We start from the raw sequence: 26,212 nt of genomic DNA on the forward strand, positions 1-26,212 counted from the left end.
GTAGAAACTACGCATAAATAAAATTCAATCTGCTGCTTATCTCTCGCTCCTGGACAGGGTTCAAAAAAGAGTCGCCAACCTGATAGGTCCTGAACTGTCATCTAGGCTTCAACCTCTGTCCCATCGACGAGATGTTGCATCCGTCTGCCTGTTCTACAAATACTTTAATGGTGAATGCTCTGACGAACTGCAAACACTTGTACCTCCCCCCCGACGTAACTACCCCCGACAAACCCGACAAGCTACTAAGTCTCATCCCTTTACAGTAGAGATCCCTAGGTGCAAGAAAGCCTTTTACTCCAATAGTTTCTTCCCCAGAACTGCGGGTCTTTGGAACTCCCTTCCGGGATTCTGCTTTCCCAACTGCAATGATATGCAGAAGTTCAAGTGTAATGTTAACAAACATCTTTCTACTCTTCTCCCTTCATAATGACCCCGCAAATTAATTCCCTAATAGTAGCCCCCTACTTCAAAGTGGCACTGTGCCTTGTTTGGGGTGAAAATTGAATAAAAAAAAAAAAGAAAAAAAGAAATGAAACCAATCATCTAATTAGAAAACGTAAAAAATAATTAACACTCGATTTTCAAAGGAATATGCAAATTAGTTCATCTTCATGTAGTTGCTCGTATATCCATCATTGAGTATATTAAAACGTTTGTTTCAATAATTTTTAATTTGAAATGTAGGGTTTTAATAGAAATGTCAGATCGAACACACACCCACATATTTAATCAAAGATGCGGAATAAAAGGTATATATAACTTTATTAGTGTATTTACAGTAATAAAAAATAAATAACTATATCATTAAATATTTAGGGATTTATAACAAATCAAAATCAGTAATTGTATTGAAATCGGGAATTTTGTACAGAATCAGTAATTGTATTGAAATCGAAAAACTATTAGAATCATTCAATCGCTAATATTTATATACATATATATATCACTTCATATTACACAGAAATACATAAAAGCACTCAATCTGGTAAAAAGATGGAATAATCTTGCAAGGACACAGAACAGCGACTAGAAGCAGTGCAGATGTGGTTCATTTGGAAAATCATGAAAGTCTCTTGGACCAGAACAAAAAAACAAGTACAGAAGTAACGGACATGGCTGGATACAAGAGATCCCTTCTCAATACCATCAGAGAAAGACAACTTAAATTTTTTTGGCCATATAATCAGGGCTGACGAACTAGAAAAACTGTTATGGAGTTGCAAAATATGTGGAAACAAGAGCAGAGGAAGGCAACACACAAAATTCACAGTTTAAACAAATTTGCAAAGAATAAAGTGGACTCCAACAATGACCACATGAAAAAGACAGAACAGGGAAGAATGGAAAGCCATGATCATCAATGTCTGCAAAACAAGATCGGACACTTGAAGAAGAATATTGCTGAATCTTTCATCTTTAGTTTTCGATTAAAAACACAAAAAAAAAAAATCAAGATATATCAATTAATTTATTGAATTCTAATTTTGCCTCCAAACAGTTAAAGCAAAATGGACAAAAAAAAAAAAAATTATCTTCATTAAAACAATATAAACACAAAAGATGTGTCTAAAGATGTAAGAATCATCGAAAAACTTTGGCAGAGTAGTCAGCTGGGCGTTCCATATTTGGACGTCCTTGCTTCTTCCGTTCATTTTGCATGGCGATATAACGCTCCGTCTGAAAGGATAAGGAAAACATTGAATCAGATTAAACGGAAATGAATAGGATGCAATAGGAAAGAAACAACGAAGGAGGGGAATGCGAGTAGTTGATGCCAACAAAAGAAATATTCAGTGTCATTTTTTCAATCGGAAACAAACATTAAAACATCATATATGCGTCTTATATGTTGGCTGCTGTCGGAAACCGACCTTTAAACTAACCTATCTCTGGCCAGGTCTTTATTTTTCCCTCATTTTATGTTCACTTTAATCACTTTCTATCAAAAGTTTTTTTTTGACAGCGGAAAAACACGTTCTTATGAGAACGCGTTGAAGTCAGCCATTGTGAAATTTGCTGAAGCCGAACAACATGCCACGGGGAGATAACTCAATGTAAAGCACCGACACCCCCTCCCCATCTTTAATTCTAGCTTTTCTTCCTAAAAATCGAACCTTTTGCTCGGTATCATAAGAAATTGTTTTTTCGCTGTAAAAAAAAAAAAAACTACTTGATGAAATTAAGTGAAATTTTTTTCCGGAGAACTTCGTTTCATAACGGATATGTGAAATATAACCTTTTTTCGATATTTTCATTTTGTAATGTCTTGACTAAACTGTACAAGTACCGATTTTTCTTCAACAGTGATATTTTTTTTTATGCTGGAGAGATAACCCTTTTCATTTTAATATATACTAGCATTTCAGTCCGGCATTGCCCGGATGTTGGAGCAGTCAATTTTTTTAACTTTGACCCCTATTATGATCCCTTAACATTTATTGTTTTGAACTCAAATCAAGTTATTAAGTTAGATCCATGTCCAAGGAACCTATATCTAAAATTTCAAGTGTTTAGACCCAAAATTGCTGGAGGAGTTTGGTAGCGTTCTCAAAGGTCAAATCGTTGAACTTTGTCCCCTTAACAGCCAAATTTCTGGCCGAAAACAGATTACAAAGATTTTCCGAAATCTCAGTACCCTGTATATCAAATTTCGAGTCTGTAGACTGAAAATTGACAGAGTTATTGTGTAGAGAAATGTACACAGACAAACACAGACAGACAGACAGGACTTCCACTTTTATATATATACTAGCATTTCAGCCCGGCCTTGCCCGGGTGTTTGGATGTGTATGTTGAGCAAAAAAAATAAAATAAAGTAGTAGTAGGAAGGCAGGCTTGAACCCGTACTGCGAAGGAGGAAAAGAACGGGAAAAAAACCCTGACGTCCTTGCAGTTCAACCACCATCCACCAGACCTGAAGTGACTCATGTTTAAATTAAGGCTAGACAATCGAAAGGAGAGGATAACTTTTAAACATATCAGCAAAAAAAGCAAACCTCCCCCCCTGTAGCAAAGTGCCCAGTTGAAGGTGAAGATATTAATGATTTTAGCCAATTTTTCGATATTTGTCGTATGAAAGGTCGAACTTTAAAACGATACTGATCTTGGTAAAATCTGTCGCCTTTGTCGAAAGTTTTAAGCACACATGCAAACATACATACATTTACATCTCTGAATACCCTTTATGTAAAATTTCAAATATTTAGACCAGAAATGGTCTGAGTAATTTGGTAGAGACTGCAGAGGTCAATTTTTTTTTTAAACTTTGACCCCTATTATGACCCCTTAATATTTATTGTTTTGGGCTCAAATCAAGTTATTAAGTTAGATGCATGTCCAAGGAATCTATATCTAAAATTTCAAGTGTTTAGACCCAAAATTGTCGGAGGAGTTTGGTAGCGTTCTCAAAGGTCAAATCGTTGAACTTTGTCCCCTTAACAGCCAAATTTCTGGCCGAAAACAGATTACAAAGATTTTCCGAAATCTCAGTACCCTGTATATCAAATTTCGAGTCTGTAGACTGAAAATTGACAGAGTTATTGTGTAGAGAAATGTACACACACACACAGACACTTTCACTTTTATAGATATATATATAGATTGTGTCAGGAGTGTCATGCTGTATAGCAGTAAATGCTAGGACTTCACTCAGTCTTCTATCATTTGTCTACAGTGCAATAACAGCTCCATGATGAGATGCATCTGCAATCACCACTTATTAAGGCCCAGAAACCACTCAGGGATAAGGGTTAATAATTTATGCAAATACAAATTTGTTTGGAATTTTCAATTGCTAATTTTATAAATATCTTTTTATCAAACATGCATATGTACAAAGTGTTGTGATATATGGAAGTGAACCCTAGCCAGTGAGGATTGAGGATATGCGTTGCATAAAGAGAAATAAATAATACAAGAATGATACGACGGATGCATTATGTGAGTTTTTAAAGACAGGTTTAGTTCTGATGACCTCAAAGGAAGATTAAATCTGAACAGTTTAGAAGATGCATGCAGAACAGGAGACTTTGATGGTATGGTCATGTTGGAAGACTGGATACGAGTTACGGTGATTCCATGGGAAATTATCCAGATATTTCGGATTTTAGGTGCAACTTGACAATAATACCGAAGTTTGAAAGTTTTATAATTGATTTTCAATGGTCTCTACCCAATTGTCATGTTACAGCAATGAATAGATCCAAAAATTATGAAAAACAATAAAGGTAGAAAATAATTATTAAAGAAAGCATTTTTTTTTTTTTGACAAAAATTAACAAATATAAAATGTTGGGCTACAAAAATACCGGAGAGTTTTAAAAAGGAGGTAAATAGTGTGTAACTATTGACAATTTTTTAATAAATTGTGCGTTCTGCCTTGTTTTTAGCATAATCGTGTTACTTCCTTTATTATGTCACACGTTTCCAAAAAAATATGGTGACAGTTTTTTTTAACGATAAAGATTGAAAAGTTGTGATTTTTGTTTAAAATAATGCAGTAATATTTAAGTACTTCTGACATGTTAATTAAGTAGATATTTTTTTTTGTTGAAATTGATATAGAAAGTGAGTAGATACCATTGTTTGTTTTTTTTAATCTATTTTTTCGATTTTTGAAATTTTGTTAATATAATGTAGTTGCACTACTTTTTCAAACCCGAATCCTCAAATTGTGTTGCAACTTGCAAAACACATGGACATCATAAAAACTACGAAATCCTGAAAATTTGAGCATGTAACTCCAAGCGGTTGCTTTTTTTTTTTTTTTTTTTTTTAGGACATTTCATGTTTTGTATAAATGGCGCAAAACATCACCTAAGCAACATTTTTATAATTTTTATATTTTCTTGAACATTTTCAGTTTGGAACATTATAGGTTTGGCTCAAGGAATCCAAAACTGGTGTCAGATTCACTCAAAAATGGAGTCTTCTGTGTGATTTTATCAAATTTGAGAATTTTTACACGTGCGCCAATATGAAAGGAAAAACAATCGATGCAGCTCGCATATCAGATTCTTTTCTCTTTTGAATATTTATGCCAACACTATGAAGAACCAATGGACCAAAAATGATAAAAAAAATTATTTTGTTTGGCTACAGGATTTATTCAAAGCTAGCCCTTTTTTCCTGAAGGTTTCAGGCCCTGGTTGATGCAGAACAGTTGAGGTAGCAAGGCCAGTTCACAGAGGAAAGCCATGGAAAACATTGAAGAAAACAATATAAATGCATCTGAGGGAAAGAGATAAATAAAGACCTGGCCAGAGATATGTTGTTGCTATATACATCTACATTATTCCGGCCTCATCTGGTTTTACGTCTAAATATCTTAGCTGCTGTAATGTTTGAGCTATCAAGCATTGGCAGTCTTACCTGCTTCCTTGTCGTCACACATTCCTTGAAGTCGTCATATTCTTTGTGGCATTCCTCGGTCATGCGGAACCGATTGTAGCCAATTCGAGAAACACATCTGTAGAAATCCTGCTCAAAATCCGCACATCTGCTGAATTGATGGCTGAGCCAATGCTCTGTGAATTTTGTTAACGGTGTATAAATCAAAGGTGCCGACGACATTCTTGAAGCCTGCAAATAAAAAAAAACTTAAATGTAAACTTGCAAATAACATATATAAGTAAATAAATAAAAATTTGTAAACAAAATATATAAATAAATAAATAAATAAAATCTTGCAAACAAAATATATAAATAAATAAATAAAATCTTGCAAACAAAATATATAAATAAATAAATAAAATCTTGCAAACAAAATAAATAAATAAATAAATAAAAACTTGCAAACAAAATATATAAATAAATAAATAAATAAAAACTTGCAAACAAAATATATAAATAAATAAATAAATAAAAACTTGCAAACAAAATATATAAATAAATAAAAAACAAAAATGCAAGCAAAATATATAAATAAATAAATAAATAAAAACTTGCAAACAAAATATATAAATAAATAAAAAACAAAAATGTAAACAAAATATATAAATAAATAAATAAATAAAAACTTGCAAACAAAATATATAAGTAAATAAATAAATAAAAACTTGTAAAAGAAATATATAAATAAATAAATAAAAACTTGCAAACAAAATATATAAATAAATAAAAACAAAAATGCAACAAAATATATAAATAAATAAAAACTTGCAAACAAAATATATAAATAAATAAATAAAAACTTGCAAACAAAATATATAAATAAATGAATATATAAATACAGCTAGAAACAACATATTAACGCAATAGTAATTGACTAAAATCCCACCCCTTCACTGTTAAGGTCCTAGATGCAAGAAAGACTACTTAAATAGTTTCTTCCCTCGAACTGCTAGACTTTGGAATTACCTCATGGGCCCCTGCTCCCCCTGACTATACTAACATGCAGAAGTGTAATGTGAACAGATATCTTGCTGCTCAACTCCCTACATAGTATCCCTGCAAATTTTGTGTCAAATAGTATCCCTTACATTCAAGTGAAATTGCTGTGCCTTGTTTGAGAGGGGAAAAAAGCATTAATAACATTAGTAAAAAAAAAAAAAAAATTAGATAATTCAGACTCATGTACTTCGGACATTTTGGTTGAAGTAACCTCCTACATTCTTTATGCATGTTTGTACAAACTCAGGACTGTATCAAAATGCAAACATTAAGTAAAGTGATCCAATATAGTCCAAATGGATGACCATTTTGTTATTCTTTCATCTAATACTAACGGGAGGGGAGACTTTGACCGGTTGTAAAATATGCTTAAAATATGATGTTTTACTTCATCCAGATTATATATATATATATATATATATATAATTTAATTTAAATCAAAAAGATCAAAGAAACAAAAAAAAACGGGCAGGTGGAATTGTTAAAATTTCCTTAAGGCCTTATCGTCTGAGCCTCTAAGAGGAAACGTCAGAATGATAAATTAAAAGCTAAGAATCGAATGAGGAAAGAGGGAAATTGGTTTCAGTTGGAAAACCAGTGAGAGAAAACTTCCAGCTGAAACCAATTTCCCTCTTTCCTCATTCAATTCTTAACTTTTAATTTATCATTCTGACATTTCCTCTTAGAGGGTCAGACGATAAGGCCTTAAGGAAATTTTAACAATTCCACCTGCCCGTTTTTTTTTTGTTTCTTTGATCTTTTTGATTTAAATTATGTTTCCTCTGAAATTTCTCCTTCCATTTTGCTGTACCAAGAATTTACTTATATATACATATATATATATATATATATATATATATATATATATATATATATATATATATATATCAGCTAGAATCAAAACCGAAAGCAAAACTGTAGCATTCAAAGCTGGTGACGTTACCACTGTACCAACGTGACACGCATATAAAACTGATTAAAAATAAACGAAGATGAATGTACAAAATGTATAACGATTTTAAAAATTTTAACCCATTTTTTGACCCCTTAAAAACTATTTTAACTGGCTAAAAACCCATAAAAGAATGGTCCATAAAAAAAAACAATCATTTTAGACCCCTAGTGCCGCTCTGCAACTTAGTTTCAGAAGAGATAGAGTTTTAAAATATGGAGACAGACAAACATAGTGAGTTTTATAAATTAGATTTCACACGAAGGTACTTGATGTGTCTGGATTGGTTGGTTGTTTTTGTTTTACGGCATATCAACCCTTTTCAGGTTATTTAATGCCGAATCCAAAGATTTTAAAGAAAAATTTTTTTAATAGAATATATTTGTTGTTTTCAAGTCGGTTTCTATTTAACCCATAGTTGGGACCCTAACAGGTACTACCACTCGGGGTCAGAGTGGACCTCGGAGCAATGGCAATTAAAGGGTGGCTTCACACTCCCCAAAGCCCGCAAGCTGGGGCCTCATCACTGGATATAGTTTAAGGTCATATCCAGGACCGATGTGTCTGGAAGTGTTCTTACATAGGTTTTAGATTAGAATGCATCTAATAAGTATTGAAAATTGATAATCAAAAGAATATGATTCAAGAAAGAAGTACAATCTATATATCGATCCAAGTTAACGTGTGTGTGTGTGTGTGTGTGTGTGTACATTTCCCTACCAAATAATTGCCAATTTTCGGTCTAAAGACTCGAGATTTGCCATAAGGAGTATTGAGATTTGGGAAAAACCTTTTAATCGGTTTGGGTCGAAAATTTGAGTTGCCAAAGGGTCAAAGTTCAAAAGATTGGACCTTTGTGGAGTCTAGCAAGCTACTCAGCCAATTTTGGATCCAAACATTTAAAATTTCTACATAACGGGTATTCAGACATGCGGCAAACATTTTAATCAGCTTTGGGGCAAAAGTTTGGCTGCCAAAAGGCCAAAGTTGAAAGAGTTGACCTTTGCAGATTCTACCAAACTCCTACGCCAATTTTGGGTCTAAAGATTTGAAATTTTAGATGGAGGTAACTTGGACATGGGTAAAACTTTGTATTTTGATTTGAGACCAGAATAATAAATGCTAATGGGTCAAGATTTGCGTCAAAGTTTTAAAAAATTGACCTCTGCGGTCTCTACGAAATTACTCAAACAAATTTTGGTCTAAACATTTGAAATCTTACATAAAGTGTATTCACACGTAGGGCAAGTTATGAACAGTACATAGGGGCCGAGCAAAGCCGGGCTGAACTGCTAGTTTTAACCAAAGTTAACATTAGTGCAACCTAACATCACAAGTGCATATGAAAATTTTCATCAACGCACAAACTATAAAATCCTCTGTAGGTTCATTTACAAGACAGAGATGCATTCGAATGTTTCTACTTTTTTTTTTTTTTTAAAGCACAATTGAACCATGATACATGACTTTTGTACATTTAACTTTAATTCAAGTGATTATGCAAAAATAACTTCATAAAATCAGCACGTGTTTTTTTTTATATGACAGGGGCACTTCAAATTGAATGTTTCTGTTGAGAGCATAATTAAACCATGATACTTGACTTTTGCCTTTTAAACTTTAACGGAAGTTATTATTTACACATGATTTTAGAAGATTAAAAGTAAATTCTCTACAATGCAATTTAGACTACAATGTATTGTGGACTAAAATACTATCAGGTGTAAAAAGTTTACTAGCCTGGTAGAGGGAGCCCACCTTCTTTGCAGCAGATTTAGCAGCATCTTCTATGTATTTTGAACTTTGATTCTCTGGCAATCTGTGATTGGTAATGTTTCTTATAATTATTAAAGGAAATTGTTTTGATAGCATTGAATGTAACAATTTTCAGTCCCATTCTATTACAGATTGGAGGTTATTTTCTAAGGATTCCAACCTTGCGATAAGCAAATGTTGAATTTGTCTGCATGTTGTGATCATCAGCAAATATTGCCTTATCATATCCACCTTAGAGCCTACAAACAACTCCCTCCCAAATTTCCCTATGCAGACTGAAGTCACTCTAGATGATAAAAAAAATAAAAATAAAAAAAATCACCCCTTCTCATGTCCGCAATATCATAAAAAAACACCTCCAAGGCGTGTGGGTCTGATCTCATCCCCACTATACTAATTAAAAAATGCTCAGCTGAGCTAGCCCCCCATACTTTCCAAGCTCTTAAAATGCCTTGCTAAATATTGCTTCCCTAATAGCTGGAAGATGGCCTCTGTGGTACCAGTGTACAAGAATTCTAGTGAACGAACAGACCCTCTCAATTATTGCCCTATTAGTCTCCTCCACTTCTTTGCTAAAATCTTTGAGACCTTTATTAATCAAGCACTAGTCCATCACCTCAAAAAAGCAAATCTTCTTTCTGACAAACAGTATCGGTTTCGGCAATGTCATTCTAATGCAGATATTTTAACAGTCATCTCTGAAGGCATTTACTATGTACTGGATAAGGCAGACGAAGCCAGTGCTGTAGCCCTTGATATATCCAAGGCCTTTGACAAAGTCTGGCACAAACGGATGCTAATGAAAATGAACTTTTACAATATAACTGGATGTATACTAAATATAATTAGATCCTTCTAAGACAAAAGAACCATCCAGGTTGTCATCGATGGACGTATATCAAAGCAGCATAACATTAATGCAAGAATGCCTCGGGGTTGATCCTTGCACCACTATTATTCTTGATATTCATAAACGACCTCCCTGATAATATTGCGTCTGAGATGGGTATATTTACTGATAATACAACACTCTAACATGCATGTGGGAAGAACGGATGTACATAAATCTAAGACAATAGCAAAATCGTTAAAAAATGACCTCCAGACCATAGTGGTATGGGGTCGCAAATAGATGGTAACATTTAATGTTAATTATAAGATGCTTCTTCAACTGCCTATATCCATGACAAATAACGCCCTACCTAAGAATTCTTCCTTCAAATTTCTCGGCCTAACATTTGCGGGCAATATAAACTGGAACAAATGCATTGAGGATATTGCAAAGGCTGCTGCAAAGGTGGGTTCCATCAAGCTAGAAAACTACTCACACCTGAGAGTATCCTCTACATCTACAAGGCTACCATTCGCCCATGCATGGAGTATTGTTGCCACATCTGGGCTGCTGCATCTACCACGAGCCTTTCCCTCTTGGATAGGGACCAAAAAAAAGTTTTCAATCTAATATATCCCACTTTGTTCCAACCCCTGTTTTATTGCCAAAATGCTGCATCTCTGTGCCTATTTTAAAAATATTTTAATGGGATGTGCTCTGATGAACCCATTGCACTTGTGTCCCCTCAACATACATATCTCCGACAAACCCGCTTCGCAACAAAATCTCACCACTGTTGAGGTCCCTAAATGCCAGAAAGCCTTCTATTCTAACAGTTCCCCGCCCCCCCCCCCCGAACAGCTGGACTTTAGAATTCCCTTCCTGCTACCTGCTTCCCTGGCTGTACTGATATGCAGAAGTTTAAATGTAATGTAAACCAACATCTTGTTAATCTTTCCTAGGCATGGTCCCAAATAGTAGTCCCTTACGTCCAAGTGGTGACATTATCCCTTGTTATGGGTGAACTTGAGTAACAAAAAAATATATATATAAAAATACTCATCTTAGCAACAATTTTTTTATGGAAATCGATTCAGACAAGGCATGAAGCCACTTGATGTAAGGAGTCAACAAGGACAAAAGTTGATTATCGCAAAGACAGAAGATGCCTATTAAGCTTAGTCTTGAAAAGACTAAAGAGGAAAACAGCAGGAAGAAAGTTCAACAGCCTTGCAGTTCTTGGGAAGAAGATACCGGAATAATAAGAAGCTGTATTACTATGAGGTATCAAAACAGTAATTTGATGGAGACCACTAGATCAACAAGTCAAACGAGCTGGAACAAAGGAAGCAGGGAATAGATCAGAGAATTCTGAAAAACACATGTCATAATAATATTTAAATTACATCAGGATTGGTTGGTTGGTTGTTTTTATTTTACGACATATCAACCCTTTTCAGGTTATTTAATGCCAAATCCAAAGATTTTGAAGAAAAATTTTTTTAATGGAATATATTTGTTGTTTTCACATCGGTTTCTATTTAACCCATAGTTGGGACCCTAACAGGTATTACCACTCCGGGTCAGAGTGGACCTGGGAGCAATGGTAATTAAAGGGTGGCTCCACACTCCCCAAAGCCCACAAGCTGGGGCCTCACCATTGGATATAGTTTAAGGTCATATCCAGGACCCCCATTGAGGGACTTTTACCCTCTGCAGGGGGGCAGTCTGCATATTCTAAATCCCCACTGACAGGGCCAATTACATCAGGAAGGTTGTTTGTGTCAATCAGGAATACTGCGGGTCTAAGTATGGACCACTCGGACACACCTGCATTAATATGCATCATTCATCACTTATGAAAATGATCGTGATCATGAAATTGTTCTATGGGTTCGGAGATGGACTTTTAGATCGATTTGAGCTTTCAAGTATTTTCCACATATTGGACACCTGTGGAATGATTTTTGTAGCAGAGGTGTTAACTGCTATGTCTTTTCTAATGGTACATTTCCTCTTGCGTTCTTTATTGTGTGCAGATTCAGCAACTGTAGCCCCTTTGTGGCTTGCAGCACACCAGGAACATCTGTCTTAAGCTAGTTTTTCCCATAAGTTAGAACACAAACCAAACTGTTTGATGTAGCCCTTCAAGATGTCCTTGAACCATTTCTGCTGTCCTACGATTCTTTTTCCTTTGGACAGCTCACCATACAGAAGCCGTTTTTAGATCTCTGTCACAAAATACGCTTAAATATATTTTAATTCATGCAGACTTTGTATTTCTTATTACGGAACCAATTCTCTTTTGAACATTATATTGTACCTAATATATAGTACTTATTTCAAAATTTAAGAAAAAAAAAAAAAACAATGTCTTGGGAGCCTCGGCTAGAATCAAAACATTTAGCGTACCAGATGCATTTTCTACCATTTGAGCTATCCTGATAGAGACGAGAAAGATTTAAAATCAAACAACTTCAAGTTATGAATGAATTTGCATATGCACAAAAGTAATACGAATATGTCAATAAGTTGAAATGAACATTTTGTATTTGTTCTTGCAAGCATTTCTGTATACCCGTGGTGCAATGGATAAAGGTATTGAATTTCTACAATTCCAGGTGAGCATAGTCTGAAGATAGTTGATCTATCCTACCCAAATCCGGCCAGAGGATTAGTTGATCAAAACGTGGTGAGACAACAGCAACTATGGAAGGCAGTAATTACTGAAGACACAGGAGATTCAGCATTCCTATCATGTTACGGTTAACCACCTGACGGAGGTCAGAGGAAAAGTTGACTGAAACATTGTGAAACAACTATAAAGATGAGGATAATAGTCTTCAAATAATTAAATAAATAAAAAATAAAATTTTCAGTTAATTTCAGTGTTATGTGACCAATAGTTTAAGAGTTTATTGGTTAAAATTTTTAAATCCTTACAATCTTATCGGCGAATTCCAACTGTGAATTGGAGAACACCAACTCGCAAACCACTATATTTGGTGAGTCCGCTGGGTGTCCTACACTATGAGTACATAAACCAGAAACAGGTACTACACTTTCATTTCAGAGTACTGGCTCAGGATTCATAAACATTTCATGAAAACGAGTGCAAACTTCGACATTCAAATAAACTAATTTGAAAACAATCAAAACATTAAAACAGACATGTACGGTTTTATTTATACAGATTAAAAAATTCTGAGAGCATAGCAGGAGGAGATGGATGCAGCATTGCAGCAATAACTTTGCAGTTCCATTTTTTTCTACAGAGTTCTTGAAAACTGGTGCCACACAGGTAATTTTCCAACTATCAGGAAAGCAAGATTCAGCAAAACATTTATTGTAGAGTGCGGAAAGGACAGGGGCGACCTCAGTGGCATATTTCTTAATTACTCTAGCAGGGATAAGAACTGTTCCACAAACTTTGGAAGTGTCAGGTTTTTGGTTTTATTTTGAAAAATGCATTTAATGGCCAGAGGTTATATGGACCGAGCCATAACAAAAATTAAGAGGAGAAGAGTATGACGTTTCTGAATTTTTGAGATGAGGATTGGTTACTCATTATTTGGATTCATCGGACTACTGTTCTCATCTGGAGTGTGATTTTCACAACGTTTCGGTCGATGTAACCTCCGATCTTCTTTAGGTGCATCTTGTCAAACTTGGGAATATTTCTGTCGAACTCAGGAATTTGAACGGATTCTCGAGCGAAGCCCTTTGTTTACTTCACGAGGGGGGGGGGGGTAGCATGCTCTTGTTCTGTCAGCCATGGCCATGACTGGCTGGATAGAGGTCCTAAGTAATTTGCAATTGTATTTTTCGATAGCCCACACTGAGGATTGGACCTTCAACCTTCAGGAGAATATCACTTTTTACAATTACTCTAATCAATTAATTAAAAAAAAAACTTCTTTTTTTTTTTCTATACGAATGTAAGACGAACCTTAAAGTAAAATAATACCGATTTTTCTTTATTTTTTAATTTCTTCGTGTCTTTATTGAAAGATAAAAACAGGAAAAAAAAAAAAAATCGAAACAACCTTTTAGCCAATAAACACTAAAATGCCCCCCTCAGGTGGCCAGAAAGTGGGCACTCATTTTAAGTTAAATTTACATGGAAAAGTGATCACCCACTTTTCGAAAAAGTAATTTCTTCATATCGTGTAAATTATTTTTTTGCGACGGAAACGGTTATCAGATTCGTTTTTAGCACACCGAATTCTACAAAAAATATTTTGTTATATACGAACATGAGATGGGCCTTATGTAAAAGTTTACCATATTTTTTCATCCCCTTTTTCATGATGTTTACACGTAATCTCCTAAAAAGTAGAATTGGGGGGGGGGCATTCAGCGGAAGATGTTAATCTATAACAATACTAACATAAATAAATAAGCACAGTGAAACTTATTTAAGTTGGTGCTTCTACAGAATTTAAACAATGGATTCTTTTTTTGTGTTATTTTAGATTAAATATGGCAAAAGTCGATGTTGTTTGGTTCAAATTCTGTAGAACCAGTTTTAAGTTAATGAAAGAAATGTCTAGTTCAAATTTAATGTAGGTACACAAAAATGAATAACTGGTTGTTATAAATATATATATATATATATATATATATATATATACACACAAGATATTCGAGGGACAACACGATTTCTCAAACATCACGAACAAAATCAAAAAAGGAACTTAAAATGCAATCGGATTCCAAATTTATTTAATAAATCGATTTATAAAAAGGCAAAAGCTTATTTTTCAATAATTATAATTCAATAACTTAAAAATAAATAAATAAATTCAAATGAAAAATGAAAAACAAAAAAAAATATTTGTAGTTCGTAGCAAAATCTTTACAATTTTAAATTAAATTGATGGACAGAAAACATTTGCATTAAAAAAAAATAAAATTTTGAAGATTTAAATGAATTTGTTTTCAAAAAATGTATTTTTATTTCTAAAATACTTTTTAAAATAAAAATAAAGACATACTAACCTCTGTTTGTTCAAGGACTTTTCGAAAGGCAGCGACTTCCTAAGATTGGACGAAATTTATTCATCAGAAAAAGGAGAATGCATTTTTCAAGGGAGATAATCAAAGTTTAACAAACGCAAGGGAAGTAACTCTATCACTATGGATAGAGTTATTCCCCTTGGCATTTAGAATCAGTAACGGAGGAATAAGTTTATATTTAAAAAATATTAACCTTTTTGCTCCCAAACAAGGCATATTGCCACTTATATTTAAGGGGTTGCTATTTGGAATCATGTCTATAAGGGACCGCGCCCCCATATGTAACACGATGTAAAATATAAAATATCGACATACATATCCCGACAAACCCGCTTAGCACCAAAATCACACACCCTCACTCACTGAGTGTTGAGGTCCCTAGGTCCCAGATAGCTTTCTACTCTAATAGTTGTATTTTCCTTCTTGGTACCTGCTTCTCTGACTGTACTGATATGCAGAAGTTCAAATGTAATATAAACCAACATCTTGTTAATCTTGTTCGAACATGTTTTTCTTCACATATACACACCCGCATACACACACACGCACACACACACGCACACATATACACAGCCTCATACACACACTCACATTCATGCGCATACACACACCCGAGCTGTGACGTCACTTCCTTTTAAGTGAAAACCAGACATGCGCACCCAGAACACTAACTCCAGTATAAAAGTCAACAAAACCTGTCAACTTCCCTTTTTCGTCCGGACCAGCGTTCGAGCTGCTTAGTCGACGAACCGACCACGTGCCCTAACATCACTTTCCCTGCTACTTTAAAGTGGGATAAGCGCACGTACACTTTATACACTTTCTCTCTCCATGAATTGGATTGACTTTCTCACTCTATCTCCCCTTCGCTTTGGTCCATCAAAACAGACATGTGCGCGACTCTCTACTGAGCTTAACCCTCTCTTTCTACAGGCCGGCTTGCCACTTCGCGTTTCTCTAATACATTCCCCTTTCCTTCCACGCGCGTTGTCGTCAACGGCTGAATGAACACGTGTACACCCAAGACTTTCATTTCTTAACAGAAAATAAACGACATGTTTATTTTATTCCTGCATTTGAGTTCTTTGTTTTCTTCATTCAATTCGTTTTATTATTTTTTTCTTGTAGCGAGTTAGGGTATTTATATCCTGGTTCGCAACAATCTTTCCTTGGCATGGTTTCAAATTGTTGCCCCCTACGTTCAAGCGGCGATATGCCTTGTTAGGGGTGAATGTAAGTTTTAAAAAAAAGGGTAAAAAATTCTAATCATCATAACTTTAGTACTATTTAAAAGAAGAAGCTTAAAATATATATGTAGAAAATGTGTAAGGAAAGTCCTTTAAAAAATTACTGCGCCCTCTGTAGATGTATAAGGAAAATCCTTTAAAAGTACTGCGCCCTCTGTAGATGTATAATGTTGCAGCAACGTAAAGCAATTCAATAACCAGTAAACACCGGTTCTGCACGGAATCCAACTAGCAAGGTGCCTAGACGGACACGAACAGTTACTCAGACCGGACCCAACAACGGTAAGATATCCTCACACGGCACGAGAAGCAACAGCAACACGATTCCCGACCAAGTCAATCATCGCTCTCCCCACGTCTTTCAATCACCCGCTTTTATGGCCGGCTAAATTTGCATATTGCGAGAATTCATGTGACTTTGCGAGATATCATCCTTTACAAAAGACAGCGGCCGCCATCTTGATCTTTCTTCATCTATTTTCGGTCGGCGACGCCGAGCCGCTCCCGAGGTAAGTCTTTCCTTTTCGTCTGTCTCTCTTACGCACCCACACAACACACAAACACGCGGGCGCTTGTCTCCTGGATGCACATTACAATATATATTTTTTTTTTTTTAATAAAATAAAATACGCATCAAATCACAACGTAATATTAGGAAAATAAACAAATATTTTACGATATTTCGGAGCTAGACTTCATCTTCAGTATGTTGTTTTGTTTTTTTTCTTCTTTCTTGCCATGTTGTAAAGTTGGAGAAAGAAAAGTCTGTTTGTAAAGAACCATGTGTTGTATCTCAACAATTGTATTTTTAAATGTTGGAACTGTGCATAGGCAACACGAGAATAACATCAAGTGTGTGAGTTCGATATAGAAACGTTGATTTAATTTGAATAGTAATTTTTTTCTTTCTTTTTTTTTTGTTTTTACAAGGAGGTCACGATTATCAAGGCCCGGAAGCCACTCAGGGATAAAGGTTATTGCATGTACACTACGTTGTACGTTAGTGTTGAGATTTCATAAAGTGTCTACTTAATCAGGAATTTGTTTACGTTGGATTTGAAGACATCCAAGTTGTAGTCAGGTGGGAAACAGGCAGACGGAACAGAGTTCCACTGGCGTGCTGTTCTAAGAAAGAAGCTATGTTCATGGAATCTACGTTTTGATTTAGGCACAGATAGAGAGTGGGGAAAATTTTTGACAGTGGATTCAGCTAGACGGGTGTTTTTCATAAAAGATTGGCGAGGGGGGGACCAGAGATTGGAGCTCAGACGAGCACTTGCCATGGAAATAACGGTAAAACAAAGACAGGCTCGCAACGTCTCTTCTGTGGGAGAGAGGTCTCCAACTTTACAACATAGTAAGAAAGAAGAAAAAAAATAAAACAACATACTGAAGATGGAGTATACCTCTGAAATATATTTATGTTATAAATTTCAAACAAGTAAAATATTTGTTTATTTTCCTAATATTACGTTGTGATTTGGCTTTCAAGTGCACTAGATGCATATTTTATTTTATTCAAATTAAATAAACGTTTCTATATGGAACTCACACCCTTGACGATTTCTTTTTTATTTTAAATGTACGAAAATAATGAAAGGGTGAGATTAAACTCGTGTTCATATTATCGACGTGTTACAGCAACGTTCCTACGTGTGTTCCAACTATAATTTGCATATGAGAGTAGTGGCTGCGATAAGAAGGACGAATTGTGGAGGATCACAATTCGAGGGTTTGTCAGCAAAGAAAACACATTGAAATTACGAAGTCGTGCTAGTAACAGGAATGCTGTGAGAGTGATGACAATTTATTTTTATTTTTAGATCGCGCGATGCAGAAGCATATTCTAATGCGTATTTTTCAATAGTATATTGGTTCTCATGTAGCTGATGTGATATAACTTATTGCTCAGTAAAAATAAAATTGAAAGCAAAAATCATTTTGTTATCTATATATTAATACGATAGCGTGTGTGTTATTTTCTGTGTCATGTTTACATATTTTTTGTTCCGAGTGACTGTCATTTAATTGTTACTGGCCTGGGTGCCCAGCGTTGCCCGAGTGTTTGTAGTTGTGTACTGAGCAAAAAAAAAAAAAAGAAAGAAAAGAAAGTTGTAGTAGGCAGGCTCAAACCCATGACGCAAAGGCGGAAAAGAAAGTGAAGGTGTGAAAAGGGTGTTGGTTGAGCAAAAGATTAAAAAAAAATGGAAAATTGCGAGCGCACAAAGAAAAGGGGGGGGAGGTAGGCAGGCAGACTCGAACCCGTACTGCAGTCGAACCGTATTATAGATGATCTTCTATTTTTTGTAAGAAATAATTTTACCAAGAATTTTTCATAAGTTTTGGTTTCGGTTTTGATTATAGCTAATCGCACTCAAATCATCTATTTTTTTATAAATAATTTTACCAAAAATTCTTTATAAGTTTTGGTTTTGGTTTCGATTATAGCTGAAGGAACTTAAGTTATATATATATATATTTTTTTTTTTCTTCATAAGTTTTGGTTTTAATTTCGATTCAAGCTGATGCATCGTCATATGGATTTATTTTTTTATTTTTTAAATCATAACTTTATAATATATGAATCGATAGAAAATTGATTCTATAATAATATATATGAGACCTGCATAAATTAAAATATCATATTTAAGTGTATTTTACAACCAGGTTACGCCGGGCGTCCCTGCTAGCTTAGATAAATACTTTTTGCAGTTTTAACAAAAGAGCTACAATAATATCAGGGCTTCTCAATTTATGCTGAACAACTACAGAATTCCAACATCAATATATTACGTATGAAAGAGTCTGCTGTGGAATTTTCACAGGTCCTGCTAGTATAGGTATAAATGAGTTTCAAATTATTTAATCAAGGAAAAATGCAATAATTTTATTTTACGTTTATAAACTATTGAGATGAGGATTGGTTATTCATATTAGTATTCATCGCACTACTGGTCTCATCTTGAGTGTGATTTTCACATTTCGGTCGATGTAACCTCCGGCCTTTTTCAGGTGAATCTTGTCAAACATGGGCATGTTTCTGTCGAACTCAGGAATTTGAACGGAATTTCGAGCAGAACGCTTTATTTACTTCACAGGGGTAGCATGTTCTTGTTCTGTCAGCCATGACTGGATAGAGGTCCTAAGTAATTCACAAATGCATTTTTTTTTTTTGATCGCTCACACTGAGGATCTGTGGCAGAGTTGTTAGAGTACTTGGAAAAATCAATTGTAAAAAGTGATATTCTCCTGAAGGTTGAAGGTTCAATCCTCAGTGTGGGTGACCCAAAAAGAAAATACAGAACCATAGATTGAAGCACAGTCAACCACTTGTCATTAAAATCAGGATAAAGCAGAGATGGACCCGCAACATCTCTTCTATGAGAAAAAAGATTATAAGGAGGAGAAAAGGGCATCACTCGCGAGATTTCGAATCCAGTTTTAAGGCAGCTCCTGCCTAGACGGGGTAAAAGCACTCTATTTTTAGATACATTTCGCTCTTATACAGGTAGAAGATTGTGTCGGGAGTGAGATACCATCTGGAGTGGTAGAATGATCCAATCATTTTCTCAGCTACCTTGGAAACACATTTGATGTAAGTGTTCCATTTCAGGCCAGGAGTGAAGGTCAGTCGCAGGAGATTGTCAAATCAGGGTCCTTCCTCAAGATAAGAACCAGTCATTTCAATTTTGTATGATTTAGAAAACGCTTTTACTTAAAACCTATTAATTTTGTACAATATCTAAAATTCTTTTACTTAAAACCCATTAATTTTGTACAATGTCGAAAAATCTTTTACTTAAAACCCATTAATTTTGTACAATGTCAAAAAATTCTTTTACTTGAAACCCATTAATTTTGTACAATGTCGAAAATTCTTTACTTAAAACCCATTAATTTTGTACAATGTCGAAAAGTCTTTTACTTAAAACCTATTGATTTAGAATGAATACAGTCATCATAATTTATTAATGAAGTCTCAGACACATTAGTGCTTCATAGCCAGCAACTCTAATCTTGGCCAATGCAATCATCATCAGCATAATGTACCAGACAGTTATAGTGCCTTATCCTCGACTGATAACAATTGAGTTTCCAGAAGGTGAGGTGGTCAAGTGGTTTACGACACAGACTGACAACTTGTGTGTCTTAAATTCAGATCCAGTTCATTCAAAAAAAATCATTTTTACTTAAGATGTTGACAACCTTCACTTGGTCCCATCCATAATCCCTAATGTCGTTCTAGAAAGAATTCTGACGCGAAAAATATCAGGGAAACCAATGCTAACAATAGAATCTTCAAATTCATATGATATGATGATGACTTCGGTTGCCATTATTTGATCTGTAAGAGTTAATGACACAGACTGAAAACCTGGCGTTAGATATTGGCAGGCGACCTCAGGAAATAAAAACATTCAATGAGTTGCACACACACATACAAATGGATTCAATATGAGGAATTCGGTATTTTCCACTACTAGATAAATGAATGCATAATTTGATCCAGTAAGTGGATATCGGTCAAAAGAATGAAGCAATAGACAAAGGAAATATTAAACATACCAATAGGAAAAATGTTTATATAAATAAAATCGTCACAAAGAAAAAGTCAGTCAGTCAGTTAGAGAGAGCAAGGCTCATCACAATTTCTTCACCATCCGACAACTGCCTAACCATGCACCACCTCATGCAACTTTCAGAAACGTCAAAACACCAGTAATGATTTATAATCAAAAGCTGATTTGTCGGTATGAAATAAAAGCAATATATTTTTGTAGATCAACTGTGTTGTGATTTTTACTTCACTGTCAGTGTGTATATATAGTAGATGATAATACTTATATAGATTGGACAAATGCATTTTGAACAACCAGATATAACGAATACGTAATACAAAGTGTCCTAAGTTCGAATAGAGTTTGTTTCCACAGAAACATATTTATTAATTCTCATCTGACCTTGTGTCCAGCCTTTTGGAGAGGAGATAATAAAAATAAACAGTCATATTTATTTCTTCATGAAAAGGAGTAGGCCGTATGAAGTGGTTGGTTGATATGATAACCAATCAGCTTACACGAGATGTGGTGTTCATTTAATTGGAACCTTGAAGGACTATTTCAGCCCCAGATTGGATTGAAGATGATCAATAAATGCACCTGCACCTCTTTCATGTGTCCTGTTTTTTTTTTTTTCTACTAGATTCGTAAGCACCAGCTATCCTCGCCGCAGATAAACGGTTCCACAGACTTAGGACAACTAAAGAAATTTTTTTTTTTTTTTTTTTTTTTTTTTTTACACTGTGGTCAATCAAATAGGATTCCTCATTCCCAGCAACAACAAAAAGAGAAAAAAAAAGACAAAAAAAAAACAAAAAAAAACAAGAACCTTGTAAAAAAGAAAAAGAGAGACATATATGTCAAAGGACGACAGTAAAAAATAAAAAAACGAAAGAGAAAATAAAAGGAAAATTGGAATATAACAAAGCAAAGACTGAAAGAAGTTAAGCAGAAAATGAAAAAGAAAAAAAGGACATTGCTGTCATTTGGTTTTTACAACAATGAGGATTTACTATTAATTATAAAAATTTGATTTCACTTTCTTACAATAGAAACCAAGAGATATTCCCACCTGGAAATTACTATATATATATATTACTACGCTGATGAGAGGTAAAAATCTTGAAACACGCGTGTACGTAGATTACTGTTTTAAAAATAATAAATAAATAAAAATGTTATATACGTCCAAATTAAAAAGGGCGACTTTCTAAGTAAATAAAAAAAAAATGAGCTCCGAGGGGGCGCCAATATTAACCGTATGTATCGCTTGAAAAAATAACAACAATAACAAAATCTAAATTTATAAGCGATAAAAATAAACAGTATAATCAATCTAGGGATTATGGCCTAATGGATAAGGCACCGGACTGTGTTAAACATGGTCTGAGGTTCGATCCCTAGAAACAGTTAAACTACGCTGATGAGAGGTAAAAACCTTGAAACACGCGTGTACGTAGATTACTGTTTTAAAAATAATAAATAAATAAAAATGTTATATACGTCCAAATTAAAAAGGGCGACTTTCTAAGTAAATAAAAAAAAAAAAAAAAAATTGAGCTCCGAGGCGGCGCCAATATTAACCGTATGTATCGCTTGAAAAAATAACAACAATAACAAAATCTATATATATAAGTTTTATTTTTTATTAGCGTATCTTTCTGTTAAGTTACATTATTGTTTCAGCTACCCGGCCGTTTTGCAAAAGTCTGAAGAAGCTACACGGCCAAAAAAAATAAAAATTTTTATTTCCATACTTTGTGGACCAGGCGCGAACACAGACCCCACAATTTTAATGAATCGTCATTATGCCAGATCAAACATACCCATTCCTGTGTCTCGATAGATCTTCTATCATTATATGTGATCAGTTTTCTATAATAGTCTCTAAGAAAAAAAAGAAAAAAATAGTTTCTAAAAATGGTTCCTAAAAAAGTAAAAATATAATTATATATATATATATATATATATATATATATATATATATATATATATGTATATATGTATATATATATATATATATATATATAATTATTTTTTTACTATAATAATTTTTTACTATAATAATTAAATACCTACAGACACTAGTGTTTCATCCTTTCGGGAATCTTCAGTGCAGGGTGTCACGATTAACACCAGTCGAACGATTTGAACTCGGCAACACGAGACATCTCTGGCTCGATTAGCAAAGACCGTATCCATTCGGCTACCATTAACAGCGTGAAATAACGTTGAATTTAAACATTTTAAATATTTATTATATATATATATATATATATATATATATATATATATATATATATATATATAAATGTAATTCTTGGTTTGTTATAAGTGAATAAAACCATATATCTACGTTACCAATTTATTTGAAATTTTCAGACAACCCATCTTTAGAGTCGAGGGATGTTTTTATGTTATTAAAATAAATTTACCTCGTGAATTATTAAAATATTAAATAAAATAAATATATTTTCGTAACCGTTAGTGCAAACCTGTTTTGTTGATAAAACTGAACTTCCGGTTCGATTCATTTCACAGCCACGAATTGACGAAACGAAGTAGATTTCATTTTCTGTTTACTCGATAAGTAAAAAAAAAAAAAAAAAACATAATTCATTTGTTTATCTTCCAAATTTTTTAATTTACACATTTTTTCTTTATTATATAAGGCAAAAAAAAAAGTTTGTCGCTTGCTTTTTGAGTTTTTTTGTTTTTTTGTTTTTCGATATAAGATTGGTTGGTAAAAGTACAGGTTTTTTTTACGGATTGGTAACTTGCTTAAATAATATTTGGAGCTAATGCAAAGAGTGGTCCGCGCTATTTTTTAAATCGTATTTCCAGGTTTAATTAAAGTTTTATTATGTTTTTTTATTCAATTGTAAGGTTAAAATACACCCTCCCCTCCCCATGTTACGAATGGCTTTTTAAATAATAACATTATTATTTCAACACGGATCACTCTCTGCATGAGTACTGTACTTTCACCTAACAATTTAATAAACAAAACATGGTACTTATGCAGAGAAAATACCATAATAATAGAATAATAGAATAATAGAATAATAACGTTATTTAGAAAGCCATTCTTAACATGGGGAGGACGTTTTGTTACTATTCTATACTTTCACCTAACAATTTAATAAACAAAAGATGATACTTATGCAGAGAAGGTACCGTGCTGAAATAACGCTATTAAGAAAGCCATTCTTAACATGGGAAAGGGAGTGTTCTGTAACTATTTTATATTTTCACCTAACAATTTAATAAACAAAAGATAGTACTTATGCAGAGAAGGTACCGTGCTGAAATAATACCGTTATTTAGAAAGCTATTCTTAACATGGGGAGGGAGTTTTGCATCTATTCTATACTTTCACCTAACAATTTAATAAACAAAAATAGATAGTATGTATGCATAGAAAATACCGTGCTGAAATAATGTTATTTAGAAAGACATTCTTAACATGGGGATGGTATTTTGTAACTATTCTGTCCTTTCACCTAACAATTTAAAAACAAAACATGGTACTTATGCAGAGAAGCTACCCCGCTGAAATAATGACGTTATTATTTAGAAAGCCATTCTTTACATAGGGATAGAGGTGTTTTGTAACTATTCTGGACTTTCACCTAACAATTTAATAAACAAAAGTTAAACTTAAGCAGACAAGGAACAGTACTGAATCATTAACATTATTTAGAAAGCCATTCTTAACATGGGGAGAGAGGATGTTTTCTAACTATTCTGTACTTTCGGTGCTAATGCAGAGATTGATCTGCGCTATTTTTTAAATCGCATTTCCACGTTTAATTAAAGTTTTATGATATGTTTTTTATTCAATTGTAAGGTTAAAGTACAGAATAGGTACAAAACCCCCTCCCCATGTTAAGAATGGCTTTTTACATAACGTTATTATTTACGCAAGGATCACTCTCTGCATGAGTACCGATTAACGTTTTGTTCTTTGCTTTTTTTACCGTATGTTTTTTTTTTTCAAGAAAACCTTTTTTTAACAAAGATTGAAAGTGCACGTTTTTTCTTTTTTTTTTTACAGAAGTTGTTTTATATAAGAAAATATGAATGCTTATAAAGAAATTGGGTACTCGTGCACTTATTGATCTGAGCTGAAATAATAACGTTATTATTTAAAAAGCCATTCTTAACATTGGGAGAAGAGGGTGTTTTGTACCTATTCTGTACTTTAACCTTACATGTGTATGTATATATACATATGATAATTTACGTTATATAGGGATGATGGACTAGCTATAATAAAAGACTCCAACAAAGTCAAGGGAGATAACTTTAAGAAAATCATACACAAATAAATGAAAAAATTAGGCCTAAAAGTAGACGTACTAGCTAACATAAAAATAACAAACTTCTTCAACGTTACGTTAAATTTAGATAAAAACACATATGAACCCTACTTAAAAGATAACGCTAATCCAATATACGTAAACCCTAAGTCCAATCACCCACCATCTATTATAAATCAGATTCCTAACTCGATCGTAAGTAGACTCAGCAACAAATTAAGCGATGAAAATGTATTTAACAGGTCAATCAATATCTATGAAACAGCCCTAAAAAATAATTGATACAAAAATATTGAGATTAAATATAAGCAACAAAACACCAATAACTATAATAAAATTAAAAATAGAAGAAAAAATATATGATCTGGTATACGGCGCCATACAATCAAATGTTAAAAACAAAATTTGGAAAGAAATTTCTAGATCTTATTGAAAAGCACTTCCCCAGGATCAATCGCTTACACAAAATTTCAAGAAAAATAACCTAAATTTATCCTACAGCTGCTGCGAAAATTTAGAGATGATAATTAAAGTGCATAATAACAAATAATTAAATAAAAGTAATGAAAACAACAACAAAATAGACAATAAAAAAGTGGACACCACGACAAAAATAAAACTAACACAAAAGACATATTGTAACCCCTCCAGTGCAGCTCAGCTCAGGTGCATAGGCTCGTGATTGAAATGCATCCGTAGCCAATACGTGTGGCATTAACCGTGGTTTCATCTAGTGGTCGAATTCGTCTTCGCTGTCATCGTCGGTCGCTCTCTGGTTCCGCTTTCAAATCAGCTTCCAACCGTCATCTGGGCTATCGGAGAAATATATTGCATTCACAACGGCATTCCAATCAAAGAAAAGAAAGTCAAAACTTAATTGGTTTTTCTTAACACAGAATTGATTATTGTCTTTGACTTTACAAATAATAGTTACACACTGGCCTAGTCATGCAACTTAGGGGCTGGCAGTTTTGTTTCTTTTACCAAGTTCTCTGTTCTTCATCTACAGTCAGTCCACGGAAAGGGATCAGCGAAAACAGACCCCAATTAGCCAAGTGTCTTGTTTTTATCAAATCAGTAATTCCTCCTTCCACCTTTTTGGAGTCACTCTT

At 33.9% G+C, this 26,212-nt stretch overlaps 1 protein-coding gene across 1 annotated transcript; it reads right to left on the reverse strand.

The window, feature by feature from the left end:
• Positions 1 to 1,452: 1,452 nt before the first annotated feature.
• LOC145296097 (NADH dehydrogenase [ubiquinone] iron-sulfur protein 5-like) lies at positions 1,453 to 15,088 on the reverse strand. The gene is made up of 3 exons (XM_080142237.1): positions 14,955 to 15,088; positions 5,374 to 5,583; positions 1,453 to 1,680 (listed from the first exon to the last, which is right to left on the reverse strand). The coding sequence occupies exons 2-3, from the start codon at positions 5,572 to 5,574 to the stop codon at positions 1,585 to 1,587; spliced, it is 297 nt and encodes a 98-aa protein (XP_079998363.1). The 5' UTR covers positions 5,575 to 5,583; positions 14,955 to 15,088; the 3' UTR covers positions 1,453 to 1,584.
• Positions 15,089 to 26,212: the final 11,124 nt, after the last annotated feature.

Source organism: Euprymna scolopes, chromosome 16 (genome assembly GCF_053919585.1).
Source record: "Euprymna scolopes isolate OS-2025 chromosome 16, ASM5391958v1, whole genome shotgun sequence".
Classification (NCBI taxonomy): Eukaryota; Metazoa; Mollusca; class Cephalopoda; order Sepiida; family Sepiolidae; genus Euprymna; species Euprymna scolopes.